At 48.1% G+C, this 16,615-nt stretch overlaps 1 protein-coding gene across 2 annotated transcripts in view; it reads left to right on the plus strand.

Moving 5' to 3' along the window:
- Positions 1–16,615, plus strand: part of TBC1D24 (TBC1 domain family member 24) — a 107,314-nt gene that overhangs the window by 27,663 nt on the left and 63,036 nt on the right. For both annotated transcript variants that reach the window (XM_082260023.1, XM_082260024.1), the window contains exon 2: positions 4,148–5,166. In XM_082260023.1, the coding sequence (XP_082116149.1) occupies positions 4,202–5,166 (965 nt within the window). In that variant the 5' untranslated portion in view covers positions 4,148–4,201. The remainder of the gene's footprint in view (positions 1–4,147; positions 5,167–16,615) is intronic.

The raw sequence follows: 16,615 nt of genomic DNA on the forward strand, positions 1-16,615 counted from the left end.
GATTTCCACTCAGCAACTAACCGATGACAATTATTCAATCAACCTGAGCCAATTAACTAGCAGACTGCCGTCCTCGAGCTACTGAAATACAATACCAACTATCTCAATACACATCTACGCATTGCTTTGATTATTTAGGAGTCAAGCTTCATGGCAACAGGCTATAGGTCTCAGTGTAAGTGGGATTAAGCCTCGGTTCACACTAGGGCGACCTGTGAGGCGACCTGGTCGCCTCACAGGTCGCCTCCCATAGGGAAGCTGCGGACCCGTTCTAATAGGAGCGACACAAGTCGCTCCGACCTAGAAAAAGGGTCCGGAGCTTCTTTGGGGCGACCAGGAGGCGACCGCCATAGACTTCAATGTTATGAAGTCCGTGGCGGCCGCTCCAAGGTCGTGGCGCGCTGCTCGCACCGCGATCTCGGAGGTCGCCCCAGGAAGTAGCGTCGCGGTAGTGTGAACCGGCGCTAAATCTTCATATTTCTTGAGAGATATTGTTGATAAATATTACTCTCCCATTTGAAGTTATCCAAACCATATTCTCAGTGTCCATTAGGTATCGGTCTTTCACTCCCAGTGACGGTGAGTACCGTCACACACTGCTAAAAGCCTATGTGTACATGGACATGGGTCAATGTGCAGGGAGTTTAGAGACTGGAAAAAGTCAGATGCCCCTAGGAGCAGCTGTAAAAATGTCCAGTGTTTGAGGCCTCCTTTTTTATATAGCGTGTTGGCTAAACAATAATCTTACAAATTCTTACATCCACGCTATGTGGATGGACAAATCCCCCTATAGGCTATTTGTAGTCTGATGTAGCCACTGTTTGGTGGACCGTTTTTCGCCAGGTTCTTTGAATTTTTTTTTTTTTTTTTAATCCAAAGCTGTTGTGCAGGAGGGGGCCGACCAGGTCACCCATTAAGTGATTTTTTTTTGGCCTGTTCATCAGCCAAAGTTCGAACTGTGCAAGGTCTGTTTAAGACTGCCAGGCAGTGAATACTAGCAAGCCTTACATTTTACCCCCCTCCTCTCAATCCTCCCTGTAGTAGGCACCTACCCATAATGAGAAAATGCAGAGCACTGGAATCTGAATTTTGCACTGAGGCTAGGTTCCCATTTGTGCGTCGCAGGAATGCGCACACTTTTGTAGATGTGCACCAGTGCCATATTTTTCTTAATGGCACCCCTGTGCGTTTTATTTGCACACTGAGACTTGGCTAACACTATTGAGGCTCTGCGAGCTGCATTTGCAGTGGCACGGCAGCCTAGTCATTTGAATGGGTTGCTGTGTCTGCGTTTTCAAGCAGAAAAATCATTTTTGTCTGCATCATTTTTTAAAAGCAGCATGCAGGATTTCCCGGCTGTTCCCGCACTTGCAAACGTGACGCGTTTTTTAGATGCATGGGGTTGCCACTAAAGAAAAAGTACAGCCAAAGCTCGTTTGGCTGTACTTCTCCCGTGGAACAGGAGTGCAGTTAGTTCTGCACTCCTGTGACCTAATCTCAGCAGACAGCGGGCTGAAGTCACAGAGCCAGTCTAGGCTTGGAATAAATCGTGAGCATATGGCCGGATCTGCCCACATGCCTGGAACACCACCCAGCTCGGCCTCGCAGCGAGCCGATGAGAGCCTGACCAGCCCCTCTATAGCCCAGCGCTCCAGATAGCGCTGGATGGCAGAGCAGAGAGCCTGTGACGGACAGTCACTAGCTTACAGAGCTCTGTGAACTGATTGATCGCTGGTGTTTGATCGCTCGTTTCTCAGTGTTCGAGTCGGCGGGGGACAGATGCAGCATCTTACCAATTCAATCAGCTGCATTCAGCTAGGCAAGTATTTAAAAACATTCCCATACTTCTCTTTTAAGAATGAATGGCAGCCCTGTGCATTTTTAACATCTTCCCAACTATGCTATAGCCGAAAGACAGCTACAGTGTGGTTGTCCAGTTTTGGGAGGGCGTCTATAGATGTCCTCCTAGAACCCTGCCTCCCCTCCCGTGAGCTCCCTGGGGCACGCTCTGTGAAAGCTCTCCATTGGTCATAGCTGATTGCAGTAAAGGGCCAATCACAGCAGCCATTTACCATGTGATCAACTGTGTCCAATCACAGCTGATCACATGTAAAGAGACTTGCCAGTTATCGGCAGTCCTTTCCTCACACGCTGTGTATGTTTGAGGAAAGGATTCCCGACAAACGGACAAGGCTATATCAGTACAGTGTTTACACTGATAATCGGGGCACTGATCTTCGGTGCAGCCCCAGCAATGCAAATTAGTGTGCATTAGGCTACATTCACATGTCAGCGTATTGATCGCGGGCAGAATTGCTGCGATTCCGCCTGCAATCCGGGAATCATTGCAAATCGCGTGACGCCTGTGCGTTGCCCGTGATTTGCAATAGCACCCCAAGTGCTGAGCGATGTTGCCGCGATTTCCGCCTGCTGAATCGCGGTAACATCGCGCAAAAAAAAAATCGCGGGACGCATTACGCCCAAAAAAAAGAAAATCCTTATTTGCAAAATGTTATAACAAACTTTTTTTTTTAATTTGTATAGGAAAAAATAAACCCAGCGATGAATAAATACCACCAAAAGAAACCTCTATCTGTCTCAAAAACATGATAAAAATATTTCATATGGATACAGTGTTGCATGATCGTGCAATTGTCTTTCAAAGTGCGACAGAATTGAAAGCTGAAAATTGCCCTGACCATTTTAAACACACTCTCACGCACCTGCCTAGGTGTGAACGAACCCTGACCCTGTATAGGCCAGACCGTGCAAACATGATTCTGCAGTACATACTGTTACTATTTATTCCTGCTGCTTCATTTTATTGTTTTTGAATGCAAAAACTGGAAGTATTTTGGCATTTCTGCATTCTACTTTGTGACCTTTGTGGTTGTATTAGCATTCTAGAACTTGTCGGTGTAAGACTATGTCGAGCCATAATGCTGTACTTTTTGTGTCTGGGTCATCTGATGTAGAGTGATCCCTGGATTGTGGATGTTGAGTGAAGCTTCTTTCTTCAACATCAGCAATATTTGGAGCCTGCTGGAGTCATAATATCCGCTTTATTTGCACATGCTGGTGGCCTGGCTAGCATTTTGCTTAATATTATTAACAGGCCTCTGTATGTTAGGAATAGGGTGTTTTGGCTGGTCCATCTTTCTTCTGGCACTCCGTACAGTTTGAACATGGCTGTTTAATGTTTTAACTTGGGTTTCAAGTTATCTGGGTCACAGCCGATGATATCTCTACTACTGCTGACTTTATGGGATGCTGCCTGTGTAAAGTCCTGTAAACAGGAGAGTGGGTTTGTACAAACATTCGGTGGACTCAACAGAGCAGGCCTCTTGTATTACAGGCTAATGCAAAATGACTTTCCTGTCAAGACCAGCTTTATAGTAATTGTTTATCCAGATAGACTTCCTAATGTGGTTTTTCTGTAATGTCTGTTTTTTTTTTTTTTTTTTTTTTTTCTATGGTGTTGGTTTTTTGAACACTTTTATGGCGCTTTTCCACTGCATGGAACCGAACGGTTCGGCTCGCTTTTGTGCTTTTCCACTGCTGGTACCGCATGGTACGGTGTAGGAACGGTACGGTACGGCGGCGCTTTTCCACTGCATGGAACCGAATGGTACGGCTCTCAAACACAGTACCACCCCGATTGTGGTTCCAAGAGGTACCATATCCCACAATCCTTTGCAGTCACTACTAGCCACTGATTGGTCAGAGAATCATTGTTCTCCCACCCACTTAACTTTAGTACTACTTTAGTGGAAAAGCAAACGGTACCGTACCGAACCGTTCCAACACCGTACCATGCGGTACCAGCAGTGGAAAAGCAAGCAGGGCTGAGTAGAGCCGAGCCGGTACTTGCAGTGTAAAAGTGCCATTACTAGTTACTCCTGGTTCTTTTGGGGGTACGTCCCCTTATTTTGGGTAACAACCTTGTTTTACAGCACAAGAATAACCTTTGTAACTGGTGAGGTTGATTTCCAGCCATCCCAGTTTAGTTTCTCCTCAGCTAGCAAATGTCAAATTTGTCCATTGCTTGGTGGTTTTTGGGGGGGGGGGGGCATTAGCAAAAACTGGGGAAAACCTAAAAATGTTGGCATAGTAGAGGTTTGCTACTTAATGTGTTCTTTGTTTTCAGGAAGCTATGAACTGACAGCTGAGTGTGAAGACCAATTCCTGGTAAAGATCGACTATGGATGATACCGAATATGGCCGTTTTGTGGACTGGGATAGGATGGAGAATGGGGGCCAGGAACAGAGTCCCAAAGTACTAAACTGTAACGATTTACAGGAGCTGAAACTGCTATCTCGTCAGGGTTATTGGGCCAAGAACCATTCGCTACGGGCAAAGGTTTATAAAAAACTTATCAAAGACATCCCTTGCCGCACTGTGACACCGGACGCCAGCGTGTACCGAGACATTGTGGGAAAAATAGTAGGCAAGAGAAATGCCGGTTCGTTACCGCTACCTGAATTTGTTGACGACCGCCAGGTTCCCACCTACTGCCTGAACTCCGAAGGGATTGGAGCAGTCAGGAAAGTCATAATGTGTATCTCAAATCAGTTTCCAGATATCTCCTTTTGTCCTGCTCTGCCTTCCATTGTGGCTCTTCTTCTACATTATAGCCAGGACGAGGCAGAATGCTTTGAGAGCGTCTCTCGAATATTAGCCTGCAATGACCCCAACAGGAGGCTTGTTGACCAAACCTTTTTAGCATTTGAGTCGTCTTGCATGACGTTCGGAGATCTGGCAGGCAAATACTGCCAGGGACCTCACAAGCTCATGGTAGCAGTATCTGAAGATGTCATGGAGGTATACTCAGACTGGCAAAGGTGGCTTTTTGGAGAATTGCCCTTTAACTATGTCACTAGAGTGTTTGATGTGTTTTTGGTGGAAGGTTACAAAGTTCTCTTCAGGATCGCGTTGGCTCTCCTGAAATTCTTTCACAAAGTAAGAGGTGGTCAGCCTATGGAGTCAAATAATGTGAAAAGAGACATCCAGGAATTTGTGAGGGACATCAGCAAATCTGTTTCTCCAGAAAAACTCTTGGAGAAAGCTTTTGCTATCCGACTTTTCTCCCGTAAAGAGATACAGTTACTTCAGATAGCCAATGAGAAAGCTCTGCAGCAGAAAGGCATCACAGTAAAGCAGAAAAGGTAAGCACTCTAGAGTGGGTAAAAGTTATGGTACTTTTTTTTAATGCCTCCACCCAAAGATTGCTTTGGATACACGAAGTTATAGATCTTATGGGATTTTAGTTACTCTCTCTATTCTCCCTCTTGTTCTCCTGGTAATACTCAGGAAAGTTTAAGTAAAACCCAATGTCTGCTTTTATGAGTATGTGCTACATGTGTTCCTGTGAAAGATGTACCTGTGAAAGTGTTCCTTGCTCTCTAGGTGATTCTGCTTCTACATACAGACGCATCTCATAAAATTAGAATATCATCAAAATTTTAATTTTATTTCTGTAATTCAAAAATTGAAACTCATATATTTTATATAGATGCGTTATACACAGTGCTATATTTCAAGCATTTCTTTCTCTTAATTTTGATTAACCACTTTGCCGCTGCTCACTAGAGCTCTACTGCGGCAAAGTGGCTCGATAACGTCTGGCGAAGTAGACCTACGTCGCCAGACATTCCCCTCTCGCGCCGCCGAAAGCTCGCTCCCGCTGTATTCAGTCACAGCGGGAGTCGGGCCAGGGGAGGAGCGGCGGCGATCGCCGCTGCTCTTCCCCGATCGTCGGGGAATCGAGTGTGGAGATCCGTCTGCATGTGTAAACACAAGCGGGCGGATCTCCTAAGTGAAAGGCAGGGTCAGATTGCAGGGTTCAGCATAGCTGAACCTGCGATCTGTCCTTGTGTCACATAGTCCCCTCCCCCCGGTACACTGGGTCGGGTCTCCAAGTTCCCTGGAATGGAAGGTAAAAATTCCATCCAAAGTAAAAAGAACCCTGTGGTGGTGGAGCTGCCACTTCACCTCACAAGAGGGTTGGAATGGGTCATTCCAATATCCCAGAGGATAACCACGGATGCAAGTGCCTTCGATTGGGAAGCCCACCTTCAAAACAGTATAGCACAGGGACAATGGTCCCTGCTGGAAGCAGGAGCGTCATCCAATCAAAGGGAACTGCCGACAGTACAGAGAGCCTTAGAAGTCTTCAGCCAGAAGTCAGGACACCATCTGCGGATCCGATCTGACAAAAATTGAAACTGTGGCGTACCTCAACAAACAAGGGGGTACACTAAGTCGAACCTTGCAGGTTACAGCCAAAATGATTCTATCTTGGGCCGAGAGGAATCTAGCCTCCATTTCAGCACTTCATCTGAAAGGTTCTCAGAACTGTGTGGCAGATCATCTCAGCCGCTTCCAGGTGTGTTGGGACAATTGGTCCCTCAATCAGGAAACCTTTGCGGAAATTACTGCCAGGTGGGGCCTCCTAGAGGTTTTTTTTTTTTCCCCCTGAATCCAAGGATCGGTCTCTGGGGATCTGCGCTTTTGTGAATTACTGGCCGTTCGGCCTCTGCTATGCCTTCCCTCCTATCGGACTAATCCCAGAAGTCCTCTGGAAATTTCTCTTGGAAGACACCAACTTGATTCTGATAGCCCCCTCTTGGCACAATAGGCAATGGTTATTATTATGTCTACAGACACTAGCCTCAGAACCTCCAATGACTCTTCCTTTTGAGACCGAACCAGTTGTCTCAGGGTCCAGTGTCTCACCCGCAGGTGGCATCCTTAAACTTGACAGCTTGGTATCTGAAGAGCAGATGCTAAGCTCCCAGGGTTTTTCAGCCAAAGTGGTGAAGACCCTTATTCGTTCAAGAAAGCCTATCACTAGAACTATATACTGCAAAGTTTGGAAGATATTTAGTTCTTAGTTGTCGGAGAATCAAAGATTATTCCCTGATGTTTTGGAATTTTTTTCAGGAGGGTGTCGACAAAGGTCTATCCCTTAGTACCCTAAAAGTGCAGGCTGCGGCCATTACTGTTTTTCTCCAGTACTCTCTTCTGGAAAAACCGTCATAGCTAGGTTTTTTTAGGGCAGTCGTCCGATCGAAACCAATAGTAGTCAATTCATGGCCTTCTTGGGACCTCGCTAGTCCTTCAAGCCTTGGTGACTGTTCCTTTTTGAGCTTCTGAAGGATTTGTCAATAAAGTTACTTGCACTGAAGACTGTGTTCCTAATTGCAGTTACGTCCGCTCGTAGGGTCAGTGAATTACAGGCCCTCTCAATTAGAGAACCTTTCCTTTGTGATTTTTGATGATAGAGTAGTGTTCAAAACCGATCCAGGGTTTTTACCTAAGGTAGCCACTTCCTTTCATAGATCACAGGATATTGTACTACCAACCTTTTTTTGTTATACTCCCAAAATTTAAAACGTTGTCCTTTTTTGATGTCGGAAGGGTTCTTCTAGCCTACCTGGAGGTGACCAAAACCTTTAGGAAGTCTGAAACCTTATTTGTATTTTCTTGAATACACAAGGGTAATGGAGCCTCTAAAGCCACCATAGCTAGGTGGATAAAGCTGGCAATTACTGAGGCCTACAAAGTTAGGAATCATGTTCCACCTTCTTATCAACGCACCTTCAACAAGAGCCTTGTTTGCCTCACCGGAACAAATCTGTAAGGCAGCTACCTGGTCTAAAATTTCGACCTTTTGTTAGACCTTATCGCCTGGACCTCCTCTCAGGAGCAGGCGTTTGGTCGAAAGTTGCTCCAGGCAATAGTCCCTCCCTAATCTGGTAAGTTCTGGTTCATCGTCTCATGGGCTGTCCTGGAAGACGACTTGAGAAAAGCTGATTTAGACTTTTCTGAGAGTCTTCCAGGAAAGCCACATTCCCACCCGGTAATGTCTTGTATTATGCGTATGTTTTACAGGATGTCCTACGGTTCTCGAATACTGAAGGTTGAAGACTGGAGGACAGCCTTTTATCAGGTGGGGTTAATGTGTTTCCTGTCCTGGTAGAAGGAGCCCTAGGTCTCATGGGCTGTCCTGGAAGACTCTCAGAAAAGGAGTTACCGGTAAGACTAACTCAGCTTTTTCTGGCCTAAACCCCATAGAGGATCTGTGGGGTATTGTCTAGAGAAAGATGAGACCCCAGACCCAACAATGCTGACTAGCTGAAGGACACTATCAAAGCAAACTGGCCTTCCATAACAACTTAGCAGTGCCACAGGCTGATCGCCTCCATGCCATAGATATACTTTTCAGTAAGCCAAAATTTCGGTATTCAAAATCCTTTTTTTTTTTTTTTTAAGCCTATAAAATATTCTCATTTTTGAGATGCACCTGTATACAGAAAGTTACCTCTAGAGGGGGAATTGGAATTTTAGCATACACTTGTATACAAGGAGAAAGCCTCAAAGTAAAGTACCAGATTTGGGTCACTAATAAAGGGAAATGTAGTCCTGAGTATTAATTGCTTTCAGTTTCCAAGATACAGCTTCAGGTCAAAATTACGAGGGGAATATGCGATTATGCTCCATAACTTTTCTGCAAAATGTTATATTGCAATGAGACTAATGCCCCACCAGTCATTATTATAAATGTATATTTTTATTGATACCAATAACCTAACTTTCCATTTATTTATTGTTTTGGCATGGACTTTTTCTTCTTGTTTAGCCAATGATGCTGATCGGTTGCACATATAATGCAACAATGAGGGGCCCAACACTTGTCCTGATCCCCTATTTTGCATCCAAAATGTAGGTGATCTGCCTTTTTTACTACTGCCGTTATACTGCACTTTTGAGATGCAAATGTAACCTTGCCACAAATGTAGCAGAAGTTATCTGCGTTGTTTACACCGTTTTGAGGCATCTTGGCTTCGGATGGAAAATATGACGCAACTGTTCCTTGGAAATGATAGGCAATGACACTTTCACAAGCCACCAGATGTAATTGTATGATGCGTAGCTCTGATCAAGACAAATGTACCTTGCAATAAAACAATAAAATAGTTACTGTAGGTAATCTTTAGTCTAAAAGTGAAGATACATTTATACACGTCCATGTGGTACCATTTTCATTGTTCTACTTTACTTTGTTACAGTTAAGAGGCATCATGATGATCAGATGCCTCCGTCCCTTTTTAGGTGAATACTCGTCTGTGTATAAATCTTTATTGTGAAATATCTTACTTTAGCCAACCAGCACAGGAGGTCGATCATTTTCAAAAATCCTGTAGACCAGTGTTACAGCAATGCCCTGCCTGTGATCCGGACAATAAGTCCTAAATCAGGAAACTGCCAGAACCATGGACTTTATGTAGGTAAACAGTTTAGTGGTCCCTCAGTGTTTATCCCTGGTCTAGGTAGTAAAATACTTACTGTCCTCCTCACTCTAGAGATCCTCAATGTGCAGCCTGGCAAAGTTGTAGCTACTCCTGTGCCCATGTTCCACTCAGCCTGTTGGTTATTTTGATCTTGTCCTACTTCTGTGGATGACTGGGGACTGCCATAAGGACATACCAGCCATAGAAATAAATGAGCTGAGCTGCATGGTGGCATTTAAGGCTGGGCATTGAAGATCTCAGCAGTAGGGATGAAGGGAAACACCGCTATTTTATAAAAAAAATGAAAGGAACACTTTAAAATCGCATCAGATCTCAATGGGGAAAAATATAATGCTGGTTATCTATACCGATATGGATTTGGTGATGTTAGGAATGAAAGGATGCCACATCGTTTAATGAAAATCATCAACCTACAGAGGGCTGAATTCAAAGACACCCCGAAAATCAAAGTGAAAAAATTATGTAGCAGGCTAGTCCATTTTGCTGAAATGTTTTTTCAGCAACTCAAAATGGTACTCAGTAGTTTGTATGGCCCCCATGTGCTTGTATGCATGCCTGAAAACATTGGGGCATGCTCCTAATGAGACAGATGGTGTCCTGCGGTATTTCTTCCCAGATCTGGACCAGGGCATCACAGAGCTCCTAGCGATGTCGGATGGACCAAAACATAATGTCCCAGAGACGTTCTATTGGATTTGGGTCAAGCGAGCATGGGTGCCATTCAGTGGTATCAATTCCTTCATCCTCCAGGAACTGGCTGAACACTCACCACATGATGCCGGGCATTGTCTTGCGCCAGGAGGAACCCAGGACCCACTGCACCAGTGTAGGGTCGGACAATGGGTCCAAGGATTTAATTCTAAATACCTAATGGCAGTCAGGGTGCCATTGTCTGTCTAGCCTGTAGAGGTCTGTGCGCCCCTCCATTGATATGCCTCCCCAGACCATCACTGACCCACCACCAAAACCGGTCATGCCGAACGATGTTGGACAGAATAACGTTCTCCACGGCTTCTCCAGACCCTTTCATGTCTGTCACATGTGCTCAGGGTGAACTTGCTTTCATCTGTGAAAAGCACAGGGCGCCAGTGGCGCGGACCTGTCAATTCTTGTGTTCAATGGCAAATGCAATAAAGCTCCACGGTGGCAGGCAGTGAGTACAGGGAGCCCATTAGAGGACATCAGGCCCCCAGGTCACCCTCATGAAGTCTGTTTCTGATTGTTTGGTCAGACATTCACACCAGTGGCCTGCTGGAGGTAATTTTGTAGGGCTTTGGCAGTGCTTGTCCTGTTTCTCCTTGCACAAAGGAGCAGATACCAGTCCTGCTGATGGGTTAAGGATTTTCTACGGTCCAGCTCTCCTAGAGTAACTGCCCGTCTGTTGGAATCTCCTCCATGCTCCTGAGACTGTGCTGGGAGACACAGCAAACTTTCTGGCAATGGCACGTATTGATGTGCCATCCTAGAGGAGTTGGACTGCCTGTGCAACCTCAATAGGGTCCATGTATCTCCTCATCCTACCAGTAGTGACAGTGACCCTAGCTGAATGCAAAACTAGTAAAAAAAGAAAAGATGAGATGGGGGAAAAACATGTTAGTGGTCTCCACCTGTAAAAACCACTCCTATTTTGGAGGTTCTCATTGTTGCCCATCTACTGCTGTTAATTTCATTAAAACCAAAGCAGCTGAAACTGATTAACAAACCCCCTCTGCTACTTAACTGTCCCGCTCAATATCCCAGGAGTTTTAATTGATTTTGACACTATACTCTGATTTAAAAAGTGTTCCTTTTTATTTATTTTTTTTTGAGCAGTGTATATTACTACCTAGGCTTCACTGAAGGAGGTGGGGGGGGAAACCTTAAAGGACAACTTCACTAAGTATTTACCTATGAGGATAAATTGCCTAACTGTTCTGTAAATCTTACCTGTGGTACTTGGCTTTTTCCAGTGACATTTCTTTCCTAGCAGGCATTGATCAGTGTTTTTTTTTTTTTTTTTTTTTTTTTTTTTTTTTTTCTTGCTGGTTATGACCAAAAACTGTGCAAGATCTTTGCAATGGATTTACTTTAGTAAGAGCTGGAGTGGGGTGACTGCAGAATGAAAAACCTGTTTGAAGGCCTGCTGGATGAGAAGTGAGTGTACCTAGCACACAATTCTAATTACTCCAGGATTTCAGCTGACTAAGGCCCCTTTCACACAGGCGGACCATTCAGATCCGCCTGTCTGTTTTTCTGGCGGATCTGAACGGTCCCCCCACGCATCCCTATGGGGCATCGGATGGCAGCGGAGACATGTCCACTGACACCCAATCCGATCTGTCAAATCTGGACGCATAGAAACCCTATTTCTCTTACGTCCTCCGACAGTCGCCGCCTCTTCATATTCGTCACATATGGGGTATTAGACTTTGCTCCGAAGGAGTAGCTAGGCAACAGAATATGTTAACATTAAAGCTTTTAACATATCCCACCCTCAAGGGGTGGTCCCCTCAGTCAATACCCTCCTACTTCCTGCAACCATATCTCAGTTTCAATGTCTAGCTTGTCAGGAGTGGCTGGCTCTCTCTGTGCTGGGGCTTTGTGCCCCAGACTCTTTCTTCTTTTTTGATTTTTTGTTTGAGTTTTCTCTCTACCTTTACTTAGCTGTTCTTTTTGTCAGCGTTAGTTAGTTCTTCGGATGAAGAGGATCATGCGGGCTGGGTCTCGGGCTGATCCCCCTGGTCGTGGGTCAGTGGCTTCCCAGCCTGCCATCGAGCGTTCAGCCAGGTAACGCTCCTGGCACAGTGAACGACCCATCCCTGTTCGGTGCAGGGATGATTGGTGAGGTGGCTACCTCACTGGACGCTGTGCGGTTTCTTAACCCCCATTCTGTGCGTCTTGTATGCGACTCTCCCTGCCTCATGTGCAGCGGCTTGTTCGCCTGTGCGGGTCCCCCACGCCACTGTGAGGTAAGTGTATCTATGTGGGGACCTGTCTGTCTGGGGGGGTGTCAGTCTGGGACTGTGTAACCTGCCTCTGTTCACACTGTTTGTCTCCCTATCTCTCGGCTGCATGCTGTGGGCTGCAAGGGGGGGGGAGCTGTGTGACACTGTGTGTGTCAGCCTTGTCAGTGTGAGAAGCTGTGTGCTGTGGGGCATGTTTTGTGGCATGTTTGGGCACTATACAGCGATCGCTGCGGCGATCTAACATGTTTTTTTATACATGGATGACATGTGTGCATTACTGTACTGTGGAGCGGCGGTTTTGGCGCCAAACGGCGCCATTTTGTCTACACTCGCTCCGGCCGCATGTTCTACATACATGGCGGCCATTTTCTTGTAGCCTCCCATAGGCTTTCATAGAGCGCCCTGGCAGCATCACTTCCTCTTCTCCAGGAACACCGATCGAGGCAGCAGCAGCGGCGAGGGTCTCCTCAGGTTATATCCTTCCTATCCATTGCCTGTGTCAGTTTTATTGTCCCTGTGGGGGTCTCATTGTGCTTGTGTGTGGTGCGGTGGGCTGCGCTCGCCGCGCTTGTTAAAGGGGTAGTTAACCCTTTATTATCCGGCATTTGTTATAGGGGCAATGGATTCTCAGGAGGGCAAATTTCCTACCGCCTTGGTGGAAAGCCAGGGGACCGCTGTTTCCCCCCCAGGGGGGGATTTAGCCACTATTGTGGCTGGCCTTGCTGCTCAGGTGCAGATGCTGGTGGCTGCTCAATCTACTAAAAGACCCAGAGTTTCTCTTTCCTCTGATTCTGAGGGTGAAGGTGATGGGGCTGTTATGGCGGGGGCCTCCTTATCGGGGTCCCGCTCCTCCCTGGATCTAGTGGGGTCCGAGGTGGAGGCTGAAGTTGAAGGGGTTGATAATTCTCCCCCTGGCTCGCCTGAAGAGCTTGCAATCATGGATGAATTGATTGCTTCCATAAAGCAAACGCTGCGTTTGCAGGATGAAGTGTGTCCCCCCGCTGCCTTGGCGGCTTATGGGACGCAGGACGCCGCAGGTTTTTCCCTGCAATGATGATTTTCAGCGCGCTGTTAAGGAACAATGGCGCAATCTGCGCAAACCTTTTGCTGTACCAAGTAGGTTCAAGCTGCGTTATCCTTTCTCGCCTTCCACTGATGAAAGGTGGTGTGTGCCACCCCCAGTGGATCACGCAATTGCGGTTTTAAACAAATCCACTGCGATTCCTGCAGAGGATTCCCCTGTGTTCCGTGATGCCACGGATAGGAGATTGGAGTCTCTTGCCCGTCATACTTATTCTGTTACGGGTTCTATGCTTAAGGCTCTGTTTGCCTCTCTCATGGCGGCCCAGGCGGTCGCAAGTTGGACGCAGATGCTTAGGCGCGTCCTAGTGGCCGATTCGGCCTCGCCGGCGACCCTGGATATGGTGGCTCAAATCCACCAGGGTGTCATGTATCTGTGTGATGCGGACTTGGACCTAGTCCCGTTGGCTGCATGTGTGCACAGCGTGGCGGTGTTGTCTCGCCGCCTGGTTTGGTTGAAATGTTGGTCGGTGGACCAGTCTTCACGTAAGACCTTAGCCAATCTGCCTTTATGATGGGTCTCGCCTTTTTGGGGAGTCCTTGGATGTGTTGATTAAGGGGATCACCGGAGGTAAGAGCACTCTCTTGCCCCATTTCCCCAAGGCTAAGGGGGCTTCTGGAAAGAAGCATGCTAATTTTCGGCCCCCTCAGGGGTCCTTTCGTGCCTTTCGGTCGCACTACAAGGGCAAACCGTTCAAAGGTCAAGGCTCTCAGAAGAAGCCCTGGTCTGGAAAACAGAAGTCCGGTCAATCCGGATCCGCAGCCCATAACAGTGCGGCCTGAAGGGGCGCCCTCACCCAGTTTTGGGGTGGGGGGGACGCTTGCTTGGTTTTCTTCAGCCCTGGTTGGCCCGCGTGCGGGACAGATGGGTTCAGGAGATCGTTCGATCTGGTTACAAGATCGAGTTTCTCTCTCTCGGCCGGAGAGCAGATTTTTTCCCTCAAATCTTCAACTGTCTCCGGAGCGTTTACGGGACCTGCACCTGGCGGTGCGGGACCTGAGGGCTCAGGGAGTGGTAGTTCCGGTGCCTCATCGGGACAGATTTCGGGGGTTTTATTCCAATCTGTTCACCGTGCCCAGAAAGGAGGGCAAGGTTCGTCCAATTCTGGACTTGAAGGCTCTGAACCGCTCGGTGCGGGTTCGCAAGTTCCGCATGGAATCCCTGCGGTCGGTGGTGGCTGCCCTGGTTCCGGGGGAATTCATGGCCTCCATCGATTTGAAGGATGCGTATCTTCACATCCCCATTTTCGAGGGTCACCAGAGGTACCTTCGATTTGCCATTGCGGAGGATCACTACCAGTTCGTGGCGTTGCCTTTTGGTCTCGCCTCGGCTCCGCGGGTCTTCACCAAGGTGCTTGCACCGGTTCTGGCATTATTGAGGGCCCAGGGCATTTCTGTCCTGGGGTATCTGGACGACATTCTGGTTCGGTCTGCGACCAGCCAGGGTCTGGAGAAGGACCTGTCTGTCACGATGCAAACTCTGCAGGAGTTTGGTTGGACGATAAATTTTCCAAAGTCGACACTGAGTCCGTCGGTTCGTCTTCCCTACCTGGGAATGATTCTGGACTCGGTGCAGGCGAAGGTCTTCCTGCCGGAAGACAAACTCAGAACTCTTCAGGAGGAAGTCAGGTCCCTCAGGGACGTTCCGCACTCGTCTCTGCGGACGTGCATGAGATGTCTGGGATTGATGGTCTCGGCCTTCGAGGCGATTCCCTTCGCCCAGTTTCACACGCGGGGTCTCCAAGCGGAGATCCTGTCCATGTGGGACGGGCGACCTCAATCTCTGGATCTTCAAATCTCGTTGAGTCATCGCACCAGAAGAGACCTTCTGTGGTGGCTCCAGTCCCTGTTGGTATCCGGGGGCAAGTCGTTTCGTCCTATCTCGTGGACGGTAATCACCACGGATGCCAGCCTGTCGGGCTGGGGTGGTGTTCTGGGCGTTCTGTCCGCCCAGGGGACTTGGTCGGAGGGGGAGTCCTCCCTTCCGATCAACATTCTGGAATTGCGTGCGATAAATCTCTGTCTTCATCGCTGGACGGACCGGCTGCAGGGCTGCCTGGTTCGGGTGCAGGCGGACAATGCCACGGCGGTGGCCTACATCAACCACCAAGGGGGCACCAGGAGTGCCCGAGCGGCTCGAAGTGGCCGACATTCTGTCTTGGGCCGAGACTCATGTCCCGGCGATAACGGCGGTTCACATTCCGGGGGTGGAGAACTGGCAGGCGGACTATCTGAGTCGCCAGACCCTGGATCAGGGGGAATGGTCTCTCCACCCGGCTGTCTTCCAGACGTTGTGCGCGAAGTGGGGTCTTCCAGATGTGGACCTGTTCGCGTCTCGTCTCAACAACAAGGTGAGAAGGTTCGTGGCAAGGACGCGCGACCCTCGGGCAGACGCGTCGGATGCGTTAGTGGCCCCGTGGCATCAGTACAAGCTGATGTACGCGTTTCCACCGATTCAGTTGCTGTCCAGGTTCCTTCGCAGGTTACACTCGGAACGCAGCACGGTGATTCTTGTGGCACCGGACTGGCCTCGCCGGTCCTGGTACGCAGACCTCGTGAATCTGGCGGTCGACGCCCCGTGGCGTCTGCCTCTTCGAGACGATCTCCTTTCTCAAGGACCGATATACCATCCTGCTTTACAGTCGCTGGCTTTGACGGCCTGGCTGTTGAGACCGAGGTCCTGAAGGAGAAGGGTCTCTCCCCAGAGGTCGTTCATACCTTGATCAACGCGAGGAAGTCTTCCTCGGGGAAGGTTTATTACCGTACTTGGAAGGCCTATTTTGCCTGGTGTGAGTCCAGGGGGTTTTCACCCCGCACGTACTCGGTTTCCCGAGTGCTGTCCTTCCTTCAAACGGGTGTCGATCAGCGTTTGGCGCTGGCTACGATAAAGGGTCAGGTGTCTGCGCTGGCCGTTCTGTTTCAACGTCCCGTGGCTTCCAACTCCTTGGTTGGCACTTTTGTTCAGGGAGTGCGGCATCTGGTTCCTCCTAGGAGGGATCCTCTGCCCCCTTGGGACTTGAATCTCGTTCTAGCTGTGTTACAACGTGCTCCTTTTGAACAGATCAGGGAGATCTCGTTGTCTATGTTGTCCAAAAAGGTCGCCTTTTTGGTTGCTATCACTTCGGCTCGCAGAGTGTCGGAGCTGACGGCTTTGTCCTGCAAGTCTCCGTATCTGGTTGTTCATTTGGATAAGGTGGTCTTGCGACCTAATCCTTCTTTTCTTCCGAAGCGAGTTTCGGAATTCCATCTCAATGAGGATATTGTCTTGCCTTCGC

The sequence above is a fragment of the Pelophylax lessonae genome (genome assembly GCF_965119305.1).
Source record: "Pelophylax lessonae genome assembly, chromosome: 6".
NCBI classification, from domain to species: Eukaryota; Metazoa; Chordata; class Amphibia; order Anura; family Ranidae; genus Pelophylax; species Pelophylax lessonae.